Source organism: Protobothrops mucrosquamatus, unplaced genomic scaffold (assembly GCF_001527695.2).
Source record: "Protobothrops mucrosquamatus isolate PMUCROS unplaced genomic scaffold, P.Mucros_1.0 scaffold1318, whole genome shotgun sequence".
Classification (NCBI taxonomy): domain Eukaryota; kingdom Metazoa; phylum Chordata; class Lepidosauria; order Squamata; family Viperidae; genus Protobothrops; species Protobothrops mucrosquamatus.
The window spans coordinates 193,268-217,962 of NW_015387519.1; the positions used below are offsets into that span (position 1 = coordinate 193,268).

Sequence of the window (24,695 nt, forward strand, 5' to 3'; positions counted from 1 at the left end):
AAAAGGTTATAAACAGAGCCAATTCACTGGTTTGTATGTAAAATATCCTAATCAACCTGAAACAAAGATAGGAAATTCTTCCTTCTTTGAAGTTTTGGTGCCAGGTAAAAGAACGTTCTAATGCAGGTCCCTCCAGATACTTTGGAATATCCCCCTCATTTCTTTAAACTATCCACACTGACTGAATAATAGAATAACAGAATAATAACATTGAAAGGGACCTTGGAGGTCTTTTATTCCAACCCCCTGCTCAAGCAGAAAATCTTATATCATTTCAGATAAATGGCTGTCCGATCTCTTCTTAATCTGTCCAATCTCGCCTCCAGTGATGGAGCACCCACAACTTCTGAAGGAAAGCCCTTCCACTGGTTAATTGTTGTCACTATCAGGAAATTTCTCTTTGGTTCTAGGTTGCTTCTCTCCTTGATTAGTTTCCATCCATTGCTCCTTGTCCCGCCTTCAGGTGCTTTGGAGAATAGGTTGACCCTCTCTTCTTTATGGCAGCCCCTTAGATATTGGAACACTGTTATCATGTCAGACTAGATATACCCAGTTCCTGTAACCATTCTTCATATGTTTTAGCCTCCAGTTCCCTACTCATCTTTGTTGCTCTTCTCTGCACTCTTTCTAGAGCCTCAACATCTTTTGTATATCTTGGTGACCAAAACTGAATGCAATATTCCAAGCATGGTCTTATCAAGGCATTACAAAGTGTTACAAAAACTTCACATGGTCTTGATTCTATTCCTCTTTTAATGCAGCCTAGCACTGCACTGGCTTTTTTAGCAGCACACTGCTGCAGCACACTGCTGGCTCATATTTAAGTTGTTGCTCTAGATCTCTCTTGCAATTACTGCTATTGAGCTAGGTGCCACCTATTCTATATCTGTGCATTTGGTTTTTCTTGCCTAAGTTTAAAATCTTACTTTTTTCACCACTCAATTTCATTTTGTTAGACAGCGTCCAGGGTTCATGTCTGTTGAGATCTTTCTGAATCTTGAGCCTATCTCCTGGAGTGCTGGCTATTCCTGGCAGCTTGGTATTGTCTGCAAATTTGATGGATTCTCCTTCTATCGCCTCATCTAAATCGTTTATGAAGATATTGAGGTTGGAAAATTATGAAGCCCAATTTATCTATGAGGCATTAGGTATCATTAGAAGATACAATCAGTCATATTTGGAAGAAGCACAAGTAGTCCTTGACTTACAACCATTCATTGACTGACTGAAGATATAAAAAGTTACTTAGAACTGTTCCTCACACTTACGACTGTCACAACATTCACGTGATCATGTGATTAAAATTTGGGCATTTGGCAACAAGCATGAATTATGATGCTTGCAGGATCTTGCAGCCACATGATGTCATGTGCAACTTTCCCAGCTGGCTTCCAACAAGCCAGGTCGATGGTGGAAGCCAGATTTTGCTCAACAACCACATGATTCACTTAACTGTAGTAATTTTCTTAACAACCATGGCAAAAAGATCATAAAAGTGGACATGACTCACTTAACCACTGCCTTGCTTAATAACGGAAATTCTGGTCAATTGTGGTCATAACGTGAGGACTACCTGCATTCCTAAAATAACCAGACGCTTCTCACAGGAACCAAAGATGTAAATGCATTTTAAAATATTTTTAACGGAGACTACTCCCAAGTTTCTATAAGCAAAATTCATTCTGAATGGATCTCTTGATTAGACCATGACAAAACTAGCACTATGATTCAGGCGTCTGAATAAAACTACTTGAATGAGCTAAACACTACTAACTGAGCTGGAGCTGAGTAGAAGCTTCTTGTTTAGATGCAAGTAATAATGCCGAAGAGCCATTGTGAAATTGTCTGTATGGAAAATTCTTCTGAACTCAGTTTATTGTTTAATAACATTAATGCTTCATTTTATGAATATGATAGAGAGATAAAAGGAAATACTTCTTCACAAACATGTTAACTTATATATTTACTGCCACAAAAATCTGACAATATTTCAGAAAGATGACTTTTTAATAGCAGTAGAGACATATTTTCAAGAAAAGCCTATTGTCTGCTATCACTCTTTATCAACTCCAAGATGTAAAGTTGGAAAACGTCAGCAAAAAGACCTAGTACCTGCATGTTTTGTTGTACAGTTCCCAAAGGCATCTTGATTGTGCAACCAAACATTGATCTCAATAGGCCTTTGATCTATTCCTTGGTGCATGAACCGATGTCCTTAGAATGGGAATTTCTGAGGTAGCAGTTAACAGATTGAATTATAAAGCAGGACGCCTTCCGACTGATTTTGTCTCTCTCTTACGTGAATTCAGCAGGTGACATTGACCCCCCCCATCTACTTTTAGGTGAAATATTATTTGAGACCAAATATTCCATAATCTAATACTATAACTAATGCACATTGAATAAAAGAGTAGCCAGGGAGATAGTGCTTACAATATGGGTCCAGTTTAAACATTATATCATCATTTGTGCTTGGTCAGCTTCTAGAAGTTCCCTCAGATAAGGCTTCAACTATCTCAGCATTAACCAATTAAACTTGGCTGATCACATTGTTTTAAGGAAAATGCTTTGACTTATATTTAGAGATGTGTTGTACAAGTGGGACACTATGCTGCTTTGCATACGAAATAGTCTCACTTAATTTCTCCTTATCCAGATTCAAGAAAACCTTGTTGCACTAACATAGTGCTACATGTTTTTCACCAGAGCACCTTAGCATCAAATAAACCTTATCTGAAGAGTAAGGAACTACTAGTGAGGCAACTAATAAAATTAGGGATAGAAAACAGTAACAGAAAATCATAACAAGGCACTATTTTCTTTAGGCAAGAAAAACCAAATGCACAGGTATAGTATAGATGGTACCTTGCTCAATAGTAGCAACTGTGAGAGGGATCTTGGTGTCCTAGTGGACAATCACTTAAATATGAGCCAGCAGTGTACTGCAGCTGCCAAAAAAGCCAACACAGTACTAGGCTGCATTAACAGAGGGATAGAATCAAGATCGCATGAAGTGTTAATACCACTTTACAATGCCTTGGTAAGGCCACACTTGGAATACTGCATCCAGTTTTGGTCACCATGGTGGAAAAAAGATGTTGAGACTCTAGAAAGAGTACAGAGAAGAGCAACAAAGATGATCAGGGAACTGGAGTTTAAAACATATAAGGAATGGTTGATGGAATTGGGAATGTCTAGTCTAATGAAGAGAAGGAAGAGGGGTGATATGATAGCAGTGTTCCAATATCTCAGGGGTTGCCACAAGAAGAGGGAGTCAAGCTATTCTCCAAAGCACCTGAAGGCAGGCCAAGAAGCAATGGATGGAAACTAACTAAAGAGAGAAGCAACCTAGAACTAAGGAGAAATTTTCTGACAGTTAGAACAATTAATCAGTGGAACAACCTGCCTCCAGAAGCTGTGAATGCTCCAACACTGGAAGTTTTTAAGAGACTGGACAGCCATTTGTCTGAAATGGTATAGGGTTTCCTGCCTGAGCAGGGGGTTGGACTGAATGACCTCCAAGGTCCCTTCCAACTTATTATTGTTGTTGTTGTTTTTGTTGTTGTTGTTGTTGTTATTATTATTTATATCTCATAACCATTGGATCTCCTATATTCCTGGTTTTCTAGAATGTATCCATTCATAGGTCATATTTAAAATTATAATAATAAAAGTGTTTTCACAAAAGATAGAAATATAGTTTTTAAACAATTTAAATGTTGAGCCTTTTCTTTAAGTGAAGCTTATAAATTAGAACAAGTCTACATATTCGATGGCAGAATGCCATTCTGAGTCTGTGTTTTTATTATCTGTAGAGTTTGGCAGGTTTTTTATTTATTTTGGCAATCAAAATGCCAATATGCTTGAGACAAATTGGTCATTTAAGGTAATGGACACAGTCACCTATTTAGTAGTTTTATGCAAACAAGTCTAAAGTTGTAAGAGTCAGATTCTTTATGATGATTATTAAAAATTAGGTCTTCCTAATGCTTTTTTTTAAGGTGAAGCCAATATCTGAGTAGGCTGAAAATTAGAGACAAATTGCAAAGTTTTCTTTTAATGCACATTAATCAATCATTAAGCTGCATTTTCACTATACAATATATTTTAAATAGGCTGTTCTTTTATTCCTGGATGTACATCTCTTGGCCCAGATCTTCATGATAGCACAAAATCCTACTAAATGTTTAGAAGTAACTATTTAAATGAATAATTTCCATTGTAGAACTCAATCACTCTTTTTGGAGCTATTTGTGTAGAAAATTGGGAGAGATTCCTCAGCAGGGCAAGAACTAAAAAAACCTCAGAAAAACAGTGCTGTATTAGTTACAATACCAATTTCTGGAATAGCCTCCCTTCCTCTTGTTGGGGATCCAGATGGTGTCTTGTTTCCTGATACTTAGGATGACCATTAAAACTGAGGTATTAATAAGATTTTTGAGCATTAAAAGGGTCTTGTTTTTAATTCCCCCATCAAACAAAATATCCACAAGACTGAACTGTGAATGAGAGCACTGCCTTCATATATATTGCTGGGAGCTAGCTAAGAATGGAGTAAATCTCTCACCGTTCTGTCCACTGGATTATCTGGTAATGTGGTCTGTAGAATTCCACCTTACTTCTGTCTCTTTAGCTCTCAAACTACCCTGATCAGCTCCACTTTCAAATCTGACCACTGACTGCACAAAATACACGACTTTGATTCAGGGTACTTCAGTAGCAATAGCAATAGCACTTAGACTTCATCATGCTTCACAGCATTCTCTAAGTCAGGGGTAGGCAACCTTGGCTCTTTTATGACTCGTGGACTTCAACTCCCAGAATTCTTGAGCCAGCTATGCTGGCTCAGGAATTCTGGGAGTTGAAGTCCACGAGTCATAAAAGAGCCAAGGTTGCCTACCCCTGCTCTAAGTGGTTTACAGAATCAGATGTTGCTGCCAACAATCTGGCTCCTCATTTTACTGACCTTGAGAGGATGGAAGACTGAGTCAACCTTGAGCCAGTCGGGATCGAACTCTGGCAATGGGCAGAGTTAGCTTGCAATACTGCATTCTAACTATTGCACCACCAAGGCTCCTACCCTACACTACACACTGCCGCCACCAAATTAAAAAAAAACGACAGTTGATATACTGCTATTTTTATTTACTGTTGCTTTGGCTTTAGGCTAGTTTGTTTTCTTTAGGGTTTAGCATGTTCTGCAAACACAGATTGATTAGTTTATGATTCAGTCGACTCTGCAAACCCAGAAAATATTTTAATCCAGTATCAGATGTTGTACAAATGCAACCAATAATATGGACCTATCTCAAAGCAAAAATGAATTATCTATTTCCCCACCCTACCAGATAGGATGCTGAATTAGAGCTTACAGTATCCTTTCTGCTAATTATTATTAATGCTCTTAATTCAGCAGAAAGATTGCGGTGGATAGAATGCTTATTGCCATTGCTTTACTTGCTGCTGAATTCAATAGATGGAATGACAACAAACAGAGCAAACAGTTTTCTCTTGCATCTCTGGAAAACTTTGTGCTTGGGTCTCCATGGAGCCTATCAGTCTGGACATAATTAGAGTGGTGCCTTCCAAGTTCCCTTGTCCCATTTAATTTAGTTTTTTATTATTATTATTATTTTAGGGTCTTGTAATTAAAAAAAATTGAGAAGCTAGCAAAGTGAAGTGCCTCTTTATTTTTCCAAGAAAATTTCCGATCCTCCCAAATATTCTAGGGGCATTATTAAAAAAAAATATTTTAATTAAAAAAGAATAAAATAAAAAAAACTTGTATGCCCCTTCCCCAGTTCATAATTGTAACTCCGGATATATAACGTAAGATTAACATAAACTGATTAGAAAGAACATAGCCAATGGCAGTTCACAATCACTGTATTCTTAATTATAATAGATGAGTTGATCCAACTACCTGCCCATGCCCAATAGAAAAGCCAGACCCACAAGCTCTTACAAGAGAGTAATTGGTTAGCCAACTGAATCTAGGAGTATGGACAGATGCCATAATACTCTAATACCAGAAGACACTAATATAGAAGAGCATGTCAGATCTTGTGGGACAGGCAGAGATAATTAAACATAGACAGACTTGCAATACTTAGCCCTGAGCTTTCAAAGGCTTTATGGGCAGTAACTAGCACCTGGAATTGCATCCAGAACCCTATAGGAGCTAGTGCAGTTCATGGAGCAGTGGTATTATATGGGCTGTTATATTCTGGACCTATATTGCAGCTTCTGGATGGTCTTCAAGAAGAGCTCCACAATAGAGCACATTATAATTGTCCAGATGGCAGGAAACCAAGTTGTAATTGTGACTAGGACAACTGGCACACAAAATGAATGTGTGTAAGGACCCTCCTGGCCAGAGCTATCACCTGCTCTTACAGCAGGAGTCAAGAGTCTAAGATGACTCCCAAATTGTGCATCAATTCTGTCTGGAGAAATGCTATCTCATCCAGATTGAAAATCCTGAGATTTAAGAGGGCTCAAAATCCACAACCGTGGTTTTTTTTTTTACAATGAATAAGCTGAAGCTTATTGTTCCCCAATAAGCCTACAAGCATTAGAAAAGAATTGTGACATGATTTTGTCAGTCAGGATGGAGAATTATTGAGGTACAGGATACTGGTTATGCCTGTCAACAAATTATTTTACTCAACAAATTCATGTAGATGTTAAATAAGGAAGAAGAGAATTTTGTGGGCTATCACAAAATAGAAATATAGAGATAGATCTCTCCTCCTACCAACACTAATTGGAATTGGGCCTAGAAGGAGAATCACCAGAATACTGGGCCCTTCCCTCTCAATCTTTGTTGTCAATCCAAAAGGACACCATGATTTGTGTTATTGAAAGCTGCTGAGAGGGCCAAGAAGGTTCCATCACTCACATCCAGATCTTCCAGAGATCATCCATAAGCACAACCCACGCTATCTCGTTGATGTATCCAAATCTGCCCTTCACTCTGTCCTCCCCTCCTCCCTTTTAATATCTACACGAAGCCACTGCTAGTGGTGGTGGGTGTTTAATCAGTTAGCTTGAGGTCAGGTATCATCAATATGCTCAAATATAATTTTATGAAGAATTTTACCATATTATTACCATATGTAATAATGAATTCTGAATGGAGACTGAATGATCATCAGATTCTCTAGTGCACGGCTTTTCAACCAGTGGTACGGGTACCACCTGTGGTACATTCGCATCTGGCAGGTGGTACGCGACCATCCTAGAAAAGTGGTAGCGGGGGAGGGGAATGAGCTGAACCAGTGGCAGCACCACACAAGCCTGAGCGAGAGACGGCTGGAGCTGCAGGGCTGTCAGGGCTCAGCGGAAGCACCAGGATCAGAACTTCTTCGGGGCTGTCAGGGCTCAGCGGAAGCGCCAGGATCAGCGCCAGGCTCCAGCTGGAGCTCGGCGCTGATCCTGGCGCTTCCGCTGAGCCTAGAAGAAGCGCCGATCAGCTGGAATGTTGCAGCATCTCCAGGGTCTTGTGATTTACATTCAGATGCTTGGTAACTGATTCATATTTATGACGGTCACAGTGTCCCAGGGTCATGTGAAGTGACCAAAACCTGCTGCAACCACCCAGCAAATGGGGGGGGGAATAAAAACCAAACACCCCCTCACCCCACCCCCGCTGCCAATCCTCAACAGAAATGCTCACAACAATGAAAACCTCGGACAGGAGGAAGAGTGCTGCCGGGCAGGCAGGCAGGTGTCTTGGGGGGCACTTTTTCAGTGCCATTGTAACTTCCAATAGTCACTAAGCAAACTGTTGTAAGTTGAGGACTACCTGTACTTCATCACCTTTGTCCTTTTTGGGGGGGGGTCATCAAGTTTTTGACACCTTGCTAGGCGACTGGTGGTACTCGGATCTTGCCATATCCTAAAAGTGGTACAATGGGTGAAAAGGTTGAAAAGCCCTGATCTAGTGGATCTTACACTGAGCAGGAGGTAATATTGTATCTTTTCTAAACACTTTTCCACCTCTACGATTCTATGTTTACCACTAGATAGGTAAATTTTCTTCATTAGTACAAAAAAGAGGGCACGTGACAGATGACAATACTTATTTATTATAGAGATACTGTATACAGAAAGGTTTATGCAATACTGTAAGTTTCACTGAAAGGGTATGTCTCTCTATGGCTTTATTAGTCACTATTTTAAAAAGTAACAACAAAAACCTGGACAGTATCAGGGAACATCTCAGTCCTCAATTTAAAAAGTTGAGTTGAAATATAAGGAAACTATCGTTTCCAACAGTAATTTAATAACTGCGTCCAAAGAGAGTGTAAAACTTTGCAGGGCTCTTGTCACAGACACATCTCGCTCCATTCTGCAGCTCACAAAGTGGTTTAAAGGGGATGCAGAGACTTTTGGCTCCCATGGATGGAGCGCCAGGTTCAAGATCTTGATCTCTGAAACAGAAAGCAGGTTTTTTTGTACAATTCCCAGCTAATTTAACAGAATAACAAAATAACAGAGTTGGAAGGGACCTTGGAAGTCTTCTGGTCCAACCCCCCTACTCAGGCAGGAAACCCTACATCATTTCAGACAAATGGTTGTCAAATCTATTCTTAAAAACTTCCAGTGTTGGTGCATTCACCGCTTCTGGAGGCAGGTTGTTCCACTGGTTAATTGTTCTAATTGTCAGGAAATTTCTCCTTAGTTCTAGATTGCTTCTCTCCTTGATTAGTTTCCATCCATTGCTTCTTGTCCTGCCTTCAGGCGCTTTGGAGAATAGCTTGACTCTCTCTTCTTTATTTAATTTGGAACAACTTATATTTGTCAGATAGAAGTTGTCAGGTATGACCTAGTTCAGTGGTGGCGAACCTATGGCACGGGTGCCAGAGGCGGCACTCAGAGCCCTCACTGTGGGCACGCGTGCCATTGCCCCAGTCCTAGGCCTTCAGCTGGGTTTTATAAAACCTTTTTGCTTTAGGCCTCCACCGCCGTGTGCAAAAAAAAAAAGGTTCAATCAATCAGTCAATTTCAACTTCTCGCGGGGAAAAAAAAGATCTTGCAAAGTTGGAATTGATTGATTGAACTTTTTAGTCCCACCCAGTCTGCTGTTACCACCGCAGCCACACCCACCCAATGGGCCACACACACCCAATGGGCCACACCCACCCGGCACCCGACGATGCATAAGTGGGTTTTGGGTTGCAGTTTGGGCACTCGGTCTCTAAAAGGTTCGCCATCACTGACCTATTTAGTGCTTGCCTTACAATAGTTAAAACATCTTTAAGCAAATAAATTAATTACATTCTATTAGCCTTGAAGGGTGTGAGACTGCCCCTGAAAGTCATCTGCTGGGAGATTTCTGGGCTTCTTTGTGCAGTTTGCTGGCCACTATGAGAACAAAGTGCTGGGCTAGATGGATCAGGGGTCCAATCCAGTAGGGCACTGCTTTTGTTCACAACCACACACAGCATGTCACCATCGTTTCATACAGAGGTATTTTTGACAAGTTAATTCTTTCTATTAGTTACACATGCAAGTTTTTACAAAATTTCCTACTGGTTTTCAAACAGTAACACATACAATATATTGTAACTGAAAAACATGCATTCTAAAATCTCCTTCTCTTTTATTCATATATGTCACACATCTCCCTCTTACCTGGCAGTTGTTTTTTTGATCCAATCCTCACATTCTATTTCTCCACAGAAAGGAATCTGCACTATCTGAAATAAGAAAGCATGCATATATTTTAGAGTTCATGTAAAAAGAATTACTTTTTAAGTAAGAATTTTATTAAATTGTAATAATATCCATTGCTTTAGTGGCTCTCTATTTAGCTTTGCAATACCAAAGAGCTAAAGTAATTCAAGCTATCTTAAAAGAAATCACACTGACTCTACTTTCTTATAAATTGTCTTTGTATATTCAGTACACAGACAACTGCTAAGATTTATTCAGTGTTTTCTTTAAGTCTTGTAAGACTTTAACATACACGATTAATGAAAGCATAAAGGGACCTCTTATTACTGAAATCACATAAAACAACAAATTAAACCACAGAATTTTGGGGGGAAAAGTCTAATCTTTATAATAAAAAAACCTAAACATTGCAAAGAGACAAATATAGATATCATCCTTATTTTAACAAAACAATGGAAGATAAAAGGCAAAAATCCTGCTTTAATTTTTGATTCTATTTTCCAAACTTTGATATCCATGCTATTCTAATAACCAAATGTGATAAGGCAACATAAAGTTTATCTTTTCTATTTGACAATGAAAAGAAAAACTTATTTGCAAATATTTTCAATAATTTCTAGTATTCTGACAAACAGTGTGGTCTCTCCAATACATTATATTATAGTAAGTACTGAAGCAATTTATATATTCATTACTATCTTCAATCAGAATAGAGCTGGAAGGGACCTTGGAGGCCTTCTAGTCCAACCCCTTCCTCAAGCAGGAGACCCTATACCATTTCAGACAAGTGGCTGCCCATTCTCTTCTTAAAAAATTCCAATGATGAAGCACCCACAACTTCTGAAGGCAAGCTGTTCTACTGGTTAATTGTCCTCACTGTTAGGAAGTTTCTCCTTAATTTTTGCTTCTCTCCTTGATTAGTTTCCATCATTTCTTGTCCGGTCTTCTGATGCTTTGGAAAATAAGTTGACCCCTCTTCTTTGTGGCAGCCCCTCAAGTACTGGAATACTGCTATCATGTCCCCCACCCCACCCCGAGTCCTTCTTTTCTCTAGACTAGCCATATCCACTTTCTGCAACCGTTCTTCATATGTTTTTGTCTCCAGGCCTGTAGTCATTTTAGTTGCTCTTCTTTTTGTGTGTGTGTGGATGTAGTAGAAGGAGTAATGAAGATTGGATTTAACATATTAGCGTACTTACAGGAATTATTTAATTCAATAACACTATAAATCAACCCCGTACTGAATCAATCCATTTAATAACCAGGTTAAATCTTCACACAGAATACTTATTACAGCCAAACTAAATTAACCACGCTTGGCTCCTGATAGAAATCAACGTGAAAAAGTGTAAGCAATGCTCCAAATCTCATTCATTTAAATGATACTACATTTGATTTAATTTTTGACTGGATCCAGTTCTGTTTATGTGAGGGACAATGATACACTGAAAAATGTTATATGAATCACATAAAAATCTCCAGATTCTTTTGGATGAAACTGATTTTCTAGATCCATTTAAATCCAGTTTAAGGGTATAGAACAGAAACTCCTTTTCACTCTGTGAGATGACTTTTGCCAGAAACAGATAAGGGAAGCACAATCCTGTTTTTTTCCCTCTCATGAACTTATCAGCAGCTTTCAATAGTATTAACCTTCACAAGCTAGGAGATTTGAGATGTGGAGGCACCATACTATGTTGGTTCCACCCCAGGTTGTCTTGGAATGCCTTTAATCAACTCTGACTGATTTACCAAATGTGATCTTACCTAGACAAAGGCAGCCTTGGAACAGTTATTTATTCTCTGATAACTTTACTGGTTGAATTCATTTCACAAAGCTGCCCAGAAAATTTAGTTGGTTCAAAATAAAGTAGCTGGACTGCTTACTAGGACTGGCCAATCCGAATATATTATGGCAGTTTTTTGCTACAAATCAGGTCTATTTCTGGAGCCAATTCAAAGCATTGATTTTGATCCTTAAAGCCCTAGACAGCATAGGGCCAGGTTACCTGAAAGAGAACCTCCTCCCATATGTAACTCCTTGAACCTTAACATCATCTAATAAGGTCTTCTTCCAGGTCCCCCCACCAAAGACCTCTGCAAGAGGGAGAGGGTTTTTTGTTGTGGTATCCCATTTATGGAACTCCCTCCCCGGAGTGGCTCGGCTGGAACTTACACCGGCATAATTTTGGTGCAGATGAAGACCTTTCTATCATCCCAATCCTTTTATTTAGCTTTTAATTGCATTTTAATTTATATTGTTTGCTCTTTGAATAACTGTCTTAAAGTTGTCTGGTTTATACAGGTAGTTCTCAACTTACAACAGTCCGTTTAGTGACCAAAATTACAACAGCATTGAAAAAAGTGGCCTATGACCACTTTTCATACTTATGACTGTTGCAGCATCCCCATAATCACGTGATCCAAATTCAGACGCTTGACAACTGACTCATATTTATGACGGCTGCAGTGTCCTGAGGTCATGTGGTCACCTTTTGCAACCTTCTGCAAAATCAATGGGGGAAGCCAGATTCACTTAACAACCGGGTTACTAACTTAACAACTGCAGTGATTTACTTAACAACTGTGGCAAGACTGGTCATAAAAGGGGACAAAACTCACTTAAAAAATGTCTCAGCAACAGAAATTTTGGGCTCAATTGTGGTTGTAAGTCGAGGACTGCCTGTATAGTGTTTTTATTTTGCATTTTATTATATATGAGTTTATTTACTCTTTTTTTAATCCATATTACTGTGAACTAACCAGTTCACAATAGTTTCAGCTATTGGGATAGTTTTAAAACGTTTAATAAATTGTAGTAAATGATAAAATAAAAATATATTCAATATGACGAAGTAGTGATTCTTGGTATAAGTAGTTCTCTCAAAAAGATATTCAGTGAATGTTGTAACTTTCATCTATTTTACCAAAGTTACCAACTTATGCATGCCCTTAGTTTAGAAAACAGAGAAAAACACTAGAAGTTCTCAAATTCCATGACTGCTTATTTCTCAAAAAATGGGTATTGCAGAGTGTTTTTCTAGCCATAAAAAATTAAGGGCATTTGCTATATTTGAAATTTAACACATATTTTGTATGTAGAAAAGTTAATACAGTTACTCTTTGACATATGACCACAACTGAGCCCAAAATTTCTGTTTCTAAGTGAGACACTTGTTAAGTGAATTTTGCCCCATTTTACGACCTGCCATAGTTATTAAGTGAATCACTGCAGTTGTTAAGACAGTAGTGCGGTTGTTAAGTGAATCTGGCTTCCCCATTGATTTTACTTCTCAGAAGGCTGCAAAAGATGATCACATGACCCCAGGACACTGCAACCGTCATAAATATGAGTCAGTTGCCAAGCATCTGAGTTTTGATCACATGACCATGGGGATAGTCACGATAGTGCAACAGTTGTAAGTGTGGAAAACGATCATGGTACTTTTTTCAATGTTGTTGTAAGGGCCATTAAACCAACTGTTTTAAGTCAAGGACTGCCTGTAATCTCTAATAATTCAATTGCATTTTGTGACCAAGACTCATTCCAATTTATATAAATCTTAAACTGATACAAATAGAAATTAATTCAAACTCAAAAGTTCATAAAAGTTCTAGCCACATGCATCACTGGAAGAGAACAGAGCTAGTGGATCAAACTATCCATTCTTCCCTGTACTTCTCCAGCATTTCCTCCCAAATCTATATTATATCTAATGAATTCTAACTGAGATTGCCTTATAAATTGAAAGAACGCATACTTACATACCTACCTATCCCCCTTTATTCTAAAGGACGTTACATTTTACATGTTATGCCAAATAGGTAAGTGGTACCTTACAATAAAAGTAAACCTACTGTAAACCTACTGTAAACTTTGCTTTCTATAAACCAACAGCAATATTTTATTGCATGGAAGAGTGTTTTATTGCTGTATCATATCAGTTCCAATAACCTCTTATCATTTGACATCTTTGCATGCACTTGATGATCCTTATTTAAATCAGATAGAAATGGTTTCTTGACGTAAGTAATGTGTCCTATGAACTGAATGCATTAATTATATCATTTTAAATTATTTTACAATTATTCCCATTGAATTTATTACAGGGTCTGAACAGACATTCGACTTGCTGTTTTATTTTCTGCTGATAAAGCAAAGACAGCAAGTGTTCCGATGGTGGGGTGACAGCATTCACCTTTACAAATGTTTTGAAAAGGATGAAAGTAGTTGCTATTCCTATGTTATCTTTCTGATAACTACTTGCCATAGTTCACCTCCACTGCCACTCTGACAGAAGAGAAACATCTCCATATAATTGAGATGTCCTGTATTATGTTCTGTGTTAGCGGTCTGGTAAGGAAAAAGTTTGACAAGAACTCACTTGAAACAAAATACTCAGCTTGGCTAACTGCAGCTTTTGTATTAATTAAAGCTAATAAATAAACACGTTTCAAAATGAATAACCAAACAATCAATCTGTTGGCTTCATTGCTGCCATATACATTATTCATTCTTCCACATTTATAATTAAAAGCACTGTTTGCAATTCTTGAACTTGTTTATGTGGATCAAATGTTCCTTATTAGGGATACATAAGGCTTGTTGCCCTGGGATTGAAAGATTCTGGAAACACCAGAATGTTTAATTTCTCTCCAGACCTGCCAAACTTCCTTCTGCATAGTGATATTCCAGGGGATGTTCTGTGATTCCCAGAAGTAAATCCTCCCAACTTGAAATAATTGGAGATGTACTAAGACATGGCATTCCAAGTCCTATTTCCATCCTTAAAACACTTTTGCACCACTCCAGTTCTGATTATTTAAATAAGCAAGCTGCATTCCAGAACAGCACTGTCTGGGAAAAGCTTCGTGGTTTGAGGGAAATGAAGCATTTCAGAATTCTCCAGAATACTCTGTTCTAAGATCAAGAAAGCTTCCAGAATCCTAGCAGTTACATTTAAAAAACAACAACCATGAATGCATGTTGTACTGCATTTATGGTTTACTAGGTTTTAAGAATGCATAGGAAGGGACTCGTAGCCCCAGTGCAATGGCAAATTATTTACCTTTCCAGAATCAAGTTCTTTCTGAAACTCTTCCATGGAGTTGGCCACCACCATATGACTCTTAAGATCTTCAGCAGCTCTAAGATAAAGAAAATGTTCAGTCCAGTTACAGACAGTCTTTGATTTATGGCTGGTTACTTAATGACAGTTCAAAGTTATGACAGACTTAGGAAGGGTGCTCTATGATCAGTTGCAGCATCCTGCACCCATGCAACTGCAATTTGTTAAGTTTTTAGCCGGTGTCCAGCAAAAATCGCCCATTTGGCAAAATGGATTCATTTAATGACCACACAATTCAAAACAACCATGTGATTTGAACTTACTACCGTGTGGTTTGCTTAATGACTGATGTAAAAATGGTCAAACAAAGACCCAGTCACATGGGTGCTTTGAATTATGACCACAACAACGTATGACTGCAATTCTGCTCCCAATTGTGATTATAAGTCGAGGACAATCTGTAATGAACATATGTTGCATAAGTGTACTGAATCAGGTTGTCTAAAAACATTAAAAAGGTCAAACAATCTTTTATAATTCTCCCATATTCAAATTTTCTTGAGTATGCACCTAAGGTTAATACATTTAATTTTTTCCACATATTAAATTCACATGATAGTCCTATACAAAAGTGTAACCAAATCTCACTCAGAAGTACTTAATGCAACCAGTATAGATTACAGCTGCTAGACTGATGATTGGGTATTTTACTATATTTGTATTATATCTGTCCTAAAAGGATTAAACTGGCTGTCAGTCTGCTGTCAGGTCAGATTTAAGGTACTGTTATACAAAGCCTTGAACAACTAAGGGCTAAAATTCCTTATTTTTTAAAATTAATCAGCCTCCCAAGCATGCATGTTCTTCAGGCCAGGTCCTGCTTTCTGGACTTGGACTTGCAGATGGCTGTTTGTCTGTGACTCAGTGTATCCTCACCCAGATGGCACTTATCCAACAGTAGGATCTCCAGCTGTATGGAAAACCAAACAACATTCTACATTTTCTCTGGACTATGTAAATTTCAGAGGTGGCCTAGCTGTTTTCCACAAGTTAATCTTCTGATTAGAATTCAGATGCCCTTGTTTAGTTCTTATCTTTTATTTATTACAGTAAGCTTAGTTTATACATATCTGAAATCATGTGACAGGACTGTAGATGCTGTTTATCTTCTCCATTCTATCACACTCCCTTTTCCCCATGCCCAAGTTTAACCTGTTATAAAGGTTAAGATGGATTTCTTCCAGAACACATTTCAGCTGGTCCACTGCTTCATTTTCAGAAAAGGTCAACTTTTCTCCTGTGTCCCTTCTAACAGCCACAAACTGATGATTCTTCATATCGCGTGGCCCCACTTCAAGCCTGACTGGAACACCCTATAAAACAAAAAGTCACAGAGTGTTTTGTCCCTCCTCACATTTTCCAGATATTATTAAGCAAAACCTAAAACTAAAACACTCCTTTGGGTTATGCTGAAGCTTAGATCTATTGAAATGTAACATTTTATGTAAATTATTCTTCAATCCAACAGCCAATATTAAGGAACCTGTTCCACCAAGGGCAGATTAGAAAGCTTGGTTTATAGCAAAAAAATTTACTTTTTCCAAGACTCAGCAGCGAGGTAATAATTACTGACAGATGGAAATGTTCATCCCATAGACACTCAGGAATGGATGATTCCTCTCCAAATAGCAGATGGCAGCACGTACTCATAGATATATAATTTATCAGTATATACTGATTTTTACATTTACTTTACATTTTTACATTTATTTTCTATATATATACTTCTAATACCAAATTATATAGACGAAAAAAGCCTGTAATGAAGAATTAATCAAAAGAGAACAGAATTAAAATATTTACCTTAAGCTCCCAGTGATTGAATTTCCACCCAGGTGAATAGTTCTCTCTCAAGTCAGTTCGCACACGGATATCAGCAATGCACAATCTCTTACAATATTCATTGCACTTTGTCAGTAAAGCCTCCTTTTCTTCTTCCGAAAGGGAATTAGTGATACCACAGGGAATAATCACCACCTGAATAAGGACCCAATAGTTATAAAGCTAGACAGAGGGAAGCCTCACTAAATGAAGCTGTTATGTAGCTGCATGTATAAGGAGCAGTTCCTAAAGGAGCTGCATGATCCTGGAAAATATATGCATCTGCTTCAGGAAAGATGTCCCAGATATACAATTTTATGTTTTCCAAAGATTTGCATAGTTCTATTAAATAGTGTACTACTTTATACAGCTATAAAATGTGCAAGATGGATTTTTATTTTATAATTTTTAAGGAAGGCAACCCAAAAACTGTAGAAAATTACTCAAACTATCTGATTCAAAGGGATACAAAAAAATAAAATATATTATCAATATTTTCACTATACCATGCTATTTCTCCTATCCTTCATTAATGATATCTTTCATAATTTCTCTTTCTCAAAGAGAAAGCATTGTAAATAGATAATTTATCATTCTTAACTTTCATACTTGCAGTCTAATACATTTCTGAACAACACTTTATAATATTAGAACCTTTTAAACATTTTTTCCAATGTTAATAATTGATTCCAATTTTACTTTTTGTCTACACATATTTATTAAAGCATATAAAAACAATTAAACAAACATCAATGAAGTATTGCAATCACACTGATTTGCTGAGAAAGGCAATAGAACATCAGGAATATTTTTACATAAAACCAGAATCTCTACTTTAGCCCCTTTTTTTCTCTACTTGTCTATTCAAAACCTCAAGCCAATTTATAGAATGCAATAGCAACGCAAATAGTTGCATCTCCTTGCACTTTTCCATGCTGCCACAGCAACACAGAGATGATGGTACCACAGCTGGTACATGGCCTTCTTTGCCCCCTTGTGGTACCAGATAGAATGTTATCCCTGTAACCCTCTTTGAATACAGCTTTCCCTAGCTAAATTTAATTGCCAATTGTTGAAGGATTGAATACAAATGTAAGTGGGACTTAATTAAGAATGTTTAGGATTCCCTGAAATTTACAGGACAAATAACCACAACTGAAGTAATTAGGACTTCAGAACAAGTAGTCAGCTATGGCTTAAACCTAGTTTGTCTCCATCCCCTTTTCTACAAAATGGTAAGGGGAAAAAGGAAAAAGCCATCAAAGATGTGCATCAATGAGGATTTTTTTTTTACCTCACCTGAAAACATGCTACTCTAGGTGGCAGCACCAAACCCATGTTATCTCCATGAATCATGGTCAAAACACCAATGGTACGGGTTGTAATGCCCCAAGAATTTTGATAAGCAAATTGTTTCTCTCCTGGTATTCTGGGATCTTCAAAGACAATCTCAAACATCTTTGAAAAATTCTGTCCCAAGTGATGAGATGTTGCTCCCTAAAATACAATACAAGAAAATAAAAAGCATTCAGTAAACTTCTATGCATGAATATATGGTAAACAACAAATTTGGTACTGTACCTGGATAGCTCGTCCGCTTGCAGATATAAATGCCTCAACTGTTGTGGTGTAATCTCCACCTGCAAACTTTTCTTTTTCTGTCTTTCTTCCTTTCACAACAGGAATTGCAAGAAGTTCTTCATATATACGAGCATATAGATCGAGAATCTGCAATACCTAGGCAAGCAAAAAAGTTAGAAACTAGTTTTGTAAGTATATATACTAAAAAGGTTTTAATATTTGATAGTGTCCTATAAGCCCAAGAACGCTCAATCAGATACAAAACTAATTGTCCTGATTAAGATTCTGCCATTAACTGCAGGTTTAAATTGTATTAAACTACAGAGTCGCAATGAATACTGCAAAAGATTCTTGAAAATAAATGTTCAGTTGTTCTTGAACTTCATAGCTCAATACCTAAATTAAATGTGATTTTTGTTTAATTTTGCATTTGTCTTTTCCTACAAGATTTACATCTCCAACAGAATCATTTTAAAATATATTGATTTCTGTAAGCACCAAGAAGAGCAAGTAGCAAATTATAGCAATCAAATATATTACTGTAAACCTCACCGCATACAAAAGGAAAATACAACTAGATTCACTACTGCATTGCAGGTATTCTCAAAAGCATGAAAACAATTCATTAATTTATCTCTGTTCTGCCCCAGAAAGCATGGGTACCTGCACATGGGGCAAAAATAACGTATGTGGTATCATAATGCAAATGGTGCAACTTGCAGACCTGCATCAAACTTTAAGTATGTAATGGTGGCATTTTTGTGATCTGTGCTGCTTCTGCACATGCACAGAGAAGCTTCCTCGAGGAGATAGCTGTTTTGGGGGGGATGATGATGTTGATCATAAGTCTGTTGCTGCAATCCATTCCAATTATACTATATCTTCACCCACATAAACAAACAAGTGTATGTGCAAAATCTAAGAATGTTTGTTCTATGTGTAAAATAGCTGTGAAATATTTAGGCAAATATTTCAGAGTTATCCTTTGAAAGCCTTGAAAAATGAGCAATGATTTTTTAAAAATTATTTGGCATGTAGTACCTCTTCAGCTGCTTCTTCGTAAGTAGAGAATGCCGTGTGTCCTTCTTGCCACAGGAATTCACGAGTACGCAAAAAGGGCTGTGGATGCTTGAACTCCCAGCGCTTCAAGCAATTTAATAAAAATAAAAATAAGTCTTTGTTCAAATCATAATCTTCATCAATACATTCACTTTTAAAGACACCTTTTGGGCGTGACTCAGCACTATTATTTTTGATGTGAAGTAGTGATTTCAGAAATTTAGGGATCTATAGCTTCACTCACATACTGTGAAAAACCAATTTAAATGGGAATGATCTGAATCACTGGAACAATATATTATGTTCATTTATCATTACCCTCAGCCATGTATTACTTCCCTCCTGTTAGACTAGTGGTCTATACAGGTAGTCCTCAACTTACAATAATTCATTTAGTGACCCTTCAAAGTTACAACAGCACTGAAAAAAGTGATTTATGACCAGTTTTCACATTTACGACCATTGCAGCATTCCTGTGGACACGTGATCAAAATTTGTGTGCTTGGTAACTGGCATATATTTATGAGATACACTGTCCTGGGCTCATGTAATCACCATTTGCAATTTTCCCAGCCAGCTTCCGACATGAAAAGTCAATGGGGGAAGCCAGATTTGCTTATTGACTGCATGATTCACTTAACAACTAAAGTGATTAAGATGATTAAGGGCCTGGAGACAAAACCATATGAAGAACGGTTGCAAGAACTGGGTATGGCCAGTCTAGAGAAAAGAAGGACTAGGGGTGACATGATATCAGTATTCCAGTATTTGACGGGTCCCCACAAAGCAGAGGGGATCAGCTTATTTTCCAAAGCACCAGAATCCAAGACAAGAAACAATGGATGAAAACTAATCAAAGAGAGAAGCAACTTGGAATTAAGGAGAAACTTCCTAACAGTGAGGACAATTAACCAGTGGAACAGCTTGCCTTCAGAAGTTGTAGCTGCTTCATCACTGGAGATTTTTAAGAAAAGACTGAACAACCACCTATCTGAACTGGTATAGGGTCTCCTGCTTGAGCAGGGGTTGGACTAGAAGTCCTCCAAGGCCCCTTTCAGCTGTATTCAGATTGATTGATTTGCTTAACAGCTGTGGCAAAAAAGACGCAAAATGGGGCAAAAGTCACTTAACAACTGCCTTGCTTAGCAACAGAAATTTTCTGGCTCAACTGTGATCAACTGTATAGGGATGTCTCTCAAGAAAATTTCAAAACTATAGTGGATCAGAATGGAGCAGCCAGTTTCCATTTGGGGATTCCCACCAGGAATACAGTATATGAAACCTGCTGTGAGTTTCTGTAGATATTTGAGTTAAATCCAAACTGATCAAACTGATAGGTAAAATTTCTACACTGTTGTTGCCCACTTGAGGAACAGCTCCTGCCCTCTGTTGCGAGCCAAAAGCTTTGAGTGCCCTTTAAGGATTTAATGTTGGTGCCATCATGGAGGGATGCCTGTTTGGAAATGAAACTCTTTATGAAACTCTTTTATTCAAGATGTTTCCTCTATGGCTGGTTTTAAGACCTTAAACATTGACTTCTATAGTTTTTCTTCATTAAAATTACATTAACACTGATGCCCAGATAGTTAATGACAGAAGTTACAATTTTTGTGGCTTATGTACTGTATATCTGCTGTTCATGAATAATATAATGCATGATATTATTAGAACATTATTTTTCCTGCCTCCTATCTTTTCCCATTCTCTTCTCCTGTTTACCTACAACTTTCCCCCAGTTAACCCTTCCTAAGGGCATGGGGAACAAGATAGTCAACTTGGCTGACTCTAAAGACAGCCATGACAGAAAAAATGCCCAGTTAGGTCCAAATGAGCTATCTATAGATGTTGTGTCCCTTAAGTCAAAAGGGTGTGACCAAACAGGCCAGCTTTGGACATATGTGCCATATATAGCCCAACATTGGCATATATGCAAATAAAATGGGGCTGGATCAGTTAGGCCAGTTTTATGTGGAATTGTTCAGGTGAGCCATGTCTACCAGCCCAGGTCCAACAAGGCTAGGCTGGCTGGGTTCCAACAAAGCTCTGGGAGGACTCATTTAGGCTTTATGGGCTAGGGGTAGATGAACTGGTAATGGCAACAAATGCATGTTTTGGCAAGGCTGGGCTATCCGGTTTCTTGGAAGAAGTCAAGCTAGATAGTTTGACTGCACTGCTCCGGCGCACTTGGAGAAGCAGATTATTACCATACAGTAATGAGAGGCAAGAGCAACAATTACTGGTTAACTAGCAAATAATAAAATGCACTCTGTAAAAACCTGTACTTACTACAACATTGCACCACTGATTGAGCTTGATGGGAAGATCTCTGTGGGACTGAATCCATTTTGCATATGAAGGATACATAACTACAAATCAAAAACATGGAACATATTATTTTTTGAAAGAGTGCAACGTAATCTGTTGTTTATTTTGAAATTAAGTTGATTTTCAAGATATCAGTTTAGACCAAGGGTCTGCTCCCTCAGTGCCTGTCCATCAAATAAGATCTAGTAGAGGTGCCCTCCTAAGCTTGCTGCATTTGCCATGTGACATTCCAAAGGAGGACCTTGCTAATACAACTCCCCAGTTGTAAAAAATTTTTCCTATTTAAATACAGTTGGTGTTAAGCCTTGTAAGTTTAGGGATTAGTTTAACACATCTCTATATACTCAGGCATTTGGTTAAATTATGTTGCTGTGCTTGTGATCTAGTTTAGTATTTATGGTTTTTACACCTTATTTGTATATTGTCACCCACTTTGTAGAATTTTTAAAAGCAGGAAAATGGGCAATATAAAGTTATAATCCAAAGATAAATATTATATTTTAATAGATTTATTGATTTGGATTTAGTCTCAAATACATCTAGTTAAAAACCAATCCATATTTCCCATCTCCTTTTTCTTTGAAATAGTATGCTTCTGAGCAACACTCTAATGCTAGCTCTTGGTCTGAATCAAAGATAATTCCGTTCTTGTTTCAAAAGCCACTGTCATTAGTTTGCAGTAACACCACATTAAGGGAAGATTTAGTGTTTTTTCTACTGCATTTTACACCATTCATTGTTACCTGTTTCACTAGTAGGACGTATAGCAATTGGTTCTGCCAGCTCTGTTTTGCCAGACTTTGTAACCCAGGCAACCTAAAAACCACAGAATGTTTTGTTTTTTACAAACGTTTTGTTTATATACAGAAATATATACACACAAAGTCTTGTTAACAATATGGAAAGTACAATTTAATTAATATTGCTATAAAAAGATCTATCTTCCTATACTATTGTTTTTATACTGATTAACTGAGAACCTAGATATACAAGCATTCAAAGACACACAATTCAATACCCAGTCCAAGAATCAGCTCCATTTTTGCTGGTCACCAAGTTTTATTTGGGGCTAGTCTTTTGAAATCTTTGCAGCACATTCAGAGCAAAGGTAAAATTAATATAATATTTAAATTTACCTCTGGGGCAAAATCAGCAATGTGTTTCTTCTCTTTTTCCAATGCAGCTTGAGATACAAACATGGGAAAGTAGCAGTTTTCCACTCCAAGTTTCTTTATTTCACTATCAAAAAAGTCCTTGATAGCTTCCCATACTGAAAAAGCCCATGGACGGAGAACGTAGCAGCCACTCACGTCATAGTATTCAATCATCTCTGATTTTGTAATAACCTTTATTTTAAAAAAAATGCTTTGGTCATGGATAATGTTGCCAAATACTCAAAAGAATAAATATTCAAAAAATAGTGCAATGAAATAAGTAAGAAATATTAAAGTGAAAAAAGACAGACAGAAGTACCCACAGATAGAGGGGTAAAACAATTTTAATACAGACTGCAGATGTTTTCTGTAAAATGCCAAGTCACATGGAATTGTAGTGGAGTATAAATAATATACAGGTAATACATACATTTATTTAGGTTATGAATACAACTGAATCAATATTAGAATTAAATACTGTATAGCCCACTGATTTCAAGGAAATTGTGTGTTAGGTTGAAATTACTTTTATCAGAAATATACTAACCAAATTCCCTATAAAAACTAACTATATTAAAAAAAATCCCTATCCCTGGTAGCATTAGGTGTGGCAGATGTGTTGTAAGTACCAGCTAGAGACCTTCATTCAGTGGGTCACAAGAGACATGCCTTCTCTGCTGTGAAATCTGCCATCCCCTTAAGGAACATTCTTCTTCCCCTAAATTAGAATAGCTCCATCCCTTTTAATATTTCAGAAGTCCTTCAAGACCTGATTATGTAATCAGGCCTACAACTCCCAGGGAATTAGAGATACGTTCAGATGGCTCCATTGCTAGGTGGTCATTCTTATCTCCCCTTTGCCTAGGGTTGGTATATTTGTTTTTATACTTTCCATTTTTAATAGGGATTTTATATTTTATATTTATTATTCAATTGTTGTATGCCACCCAGGGTTGTGTTTCATGAAATGGGTTGTTATAAATAAACAAAATAATTTTGCATTCACTTCCATTTCAGTATTGTAGCCTTTTTCATATTGGGTTTTCTTTCACGTTCTTTTTATTTTGAGCAGTAATTCACAGAAATTAATGATTTTCTATTACTTCAGTGATGAACTCTGGATCTGACCTAATAGATTTAATTGTTAAAATATATTGAGATTTTGAGTTACCTTTGGTATTTTAAGAATATAATTTACATAATACCAATTACTAAGTTGTTATAAGCAAACATTTTGGGGAATATATATATCCATTTGAGATATACTTGCCTGAGAATACCATTCAGCTAAATTTTCTTCCTTCTTAGCTTCTAGACCCAATCTGCAGCAAAGGGAAAGTAAATTAGTACATTTTGGTCAATAATTGTTGAATTAATAAAGCAACAGTTTACTTGTTTTAATCTTTTACCTCAAAAAATTAAATTGCATATGCAGTACATAATCCAGAAACAGAAAATAAAATGTTAATGTTTACTTTTTATTACATCCATATTAAAAAAGAAAACGCCTCATTTCTGTTACTATTTGTTCTGGGGGGGAAAGTCTCTTTGCCAGGTTCCCTCTTTCAGTTGTGAAATTCTTTCAAGCATCATAATTATGTCTTTATTACTTTCTCTTCTTTCATCTTTGTTATCAAAGTTGATATTATATCACATTTTACACAGGACCAAGCAAATAGCTGGTACTGAATAAATTTTAAACAGAGAAAACAGTTAGAATTGCTCAATTACAATTGAAGGACAGAAAACAATCCTTGCTATATTATGTTATCTATGAAAAGCATTACCACATGCATGTCATCTCTGTATACATGGTAAAATCTTGATTTTTATAGGCTAACAGAGCTGTTGGTACTAAATTGTATCAAATTTTGTAAGCAACATATAATTATGCAAATGATATAAATGGCCTGGACAGCTTTAGAAGCAACACATTAGACTTTAT

The 24,695-nt window shown here is 37.2% G+C and overlaps 1 protein-coding gene across 1 annotated transcript in view; it reads right to left on the reverse strand.

Annotated features, from left to right (window-relative positions):
* Positions 1-8,069: 8,069 nt before the first annotated feature.
* Positions 8,070-24,695, reverse strand: part of EPRS (glutamyl-prolyl-tRNA synthetase) — a 49,565-nt gene continuing 32,939 nt past the window's right edge. Inside the window, exons 21-32 of the mRNA XM_015821377.1 lie at positions 24,021-24,072; positions 22,733-22,942; positions 22,340-22,412; positions 21,558-21,637; positions 19,254-19,355; positions 18,213-18,368; positions 17,931-18,128; positions 16,614-16,787; positions 15,963-16,123; positions 14,751-14,829; positions 9,640-9,704; positions 8,070-8,435 (exon numbers count right to left, since the gene is read on the reverse strand). Of these exons, the coding sequence (XP_015676863.1) occupies positions 8,285-8,435; positions 9,640-9,704; positions 14,751-14,829; positions 15,963-16,123; positions 16,614-16,787; positions 17,931-18,128; positions 18,213-18,368; positions 19,254-19,355; positions 21,558-21,637; positions 22,340-22,412; positions 22,733-22,942; positions 24,021-24,072 (1,501 nt within the window). The 3' untranslated portion in view covers positions 8,070-8,284. The remainder of the gene's footprint in view (positions 8,436-9,639; positions 9,705-14,750; positions 14,830-15,962; positions 16,124-16,613; positions 16,788-17,930; positions 18,129-18,212; positions 18,369-19,253; positions 19,356-21,557; positions 21,638-22,339; positions 22,413-22,732; positions 22,943-24,020; positions 24,073-24,695) is intronic.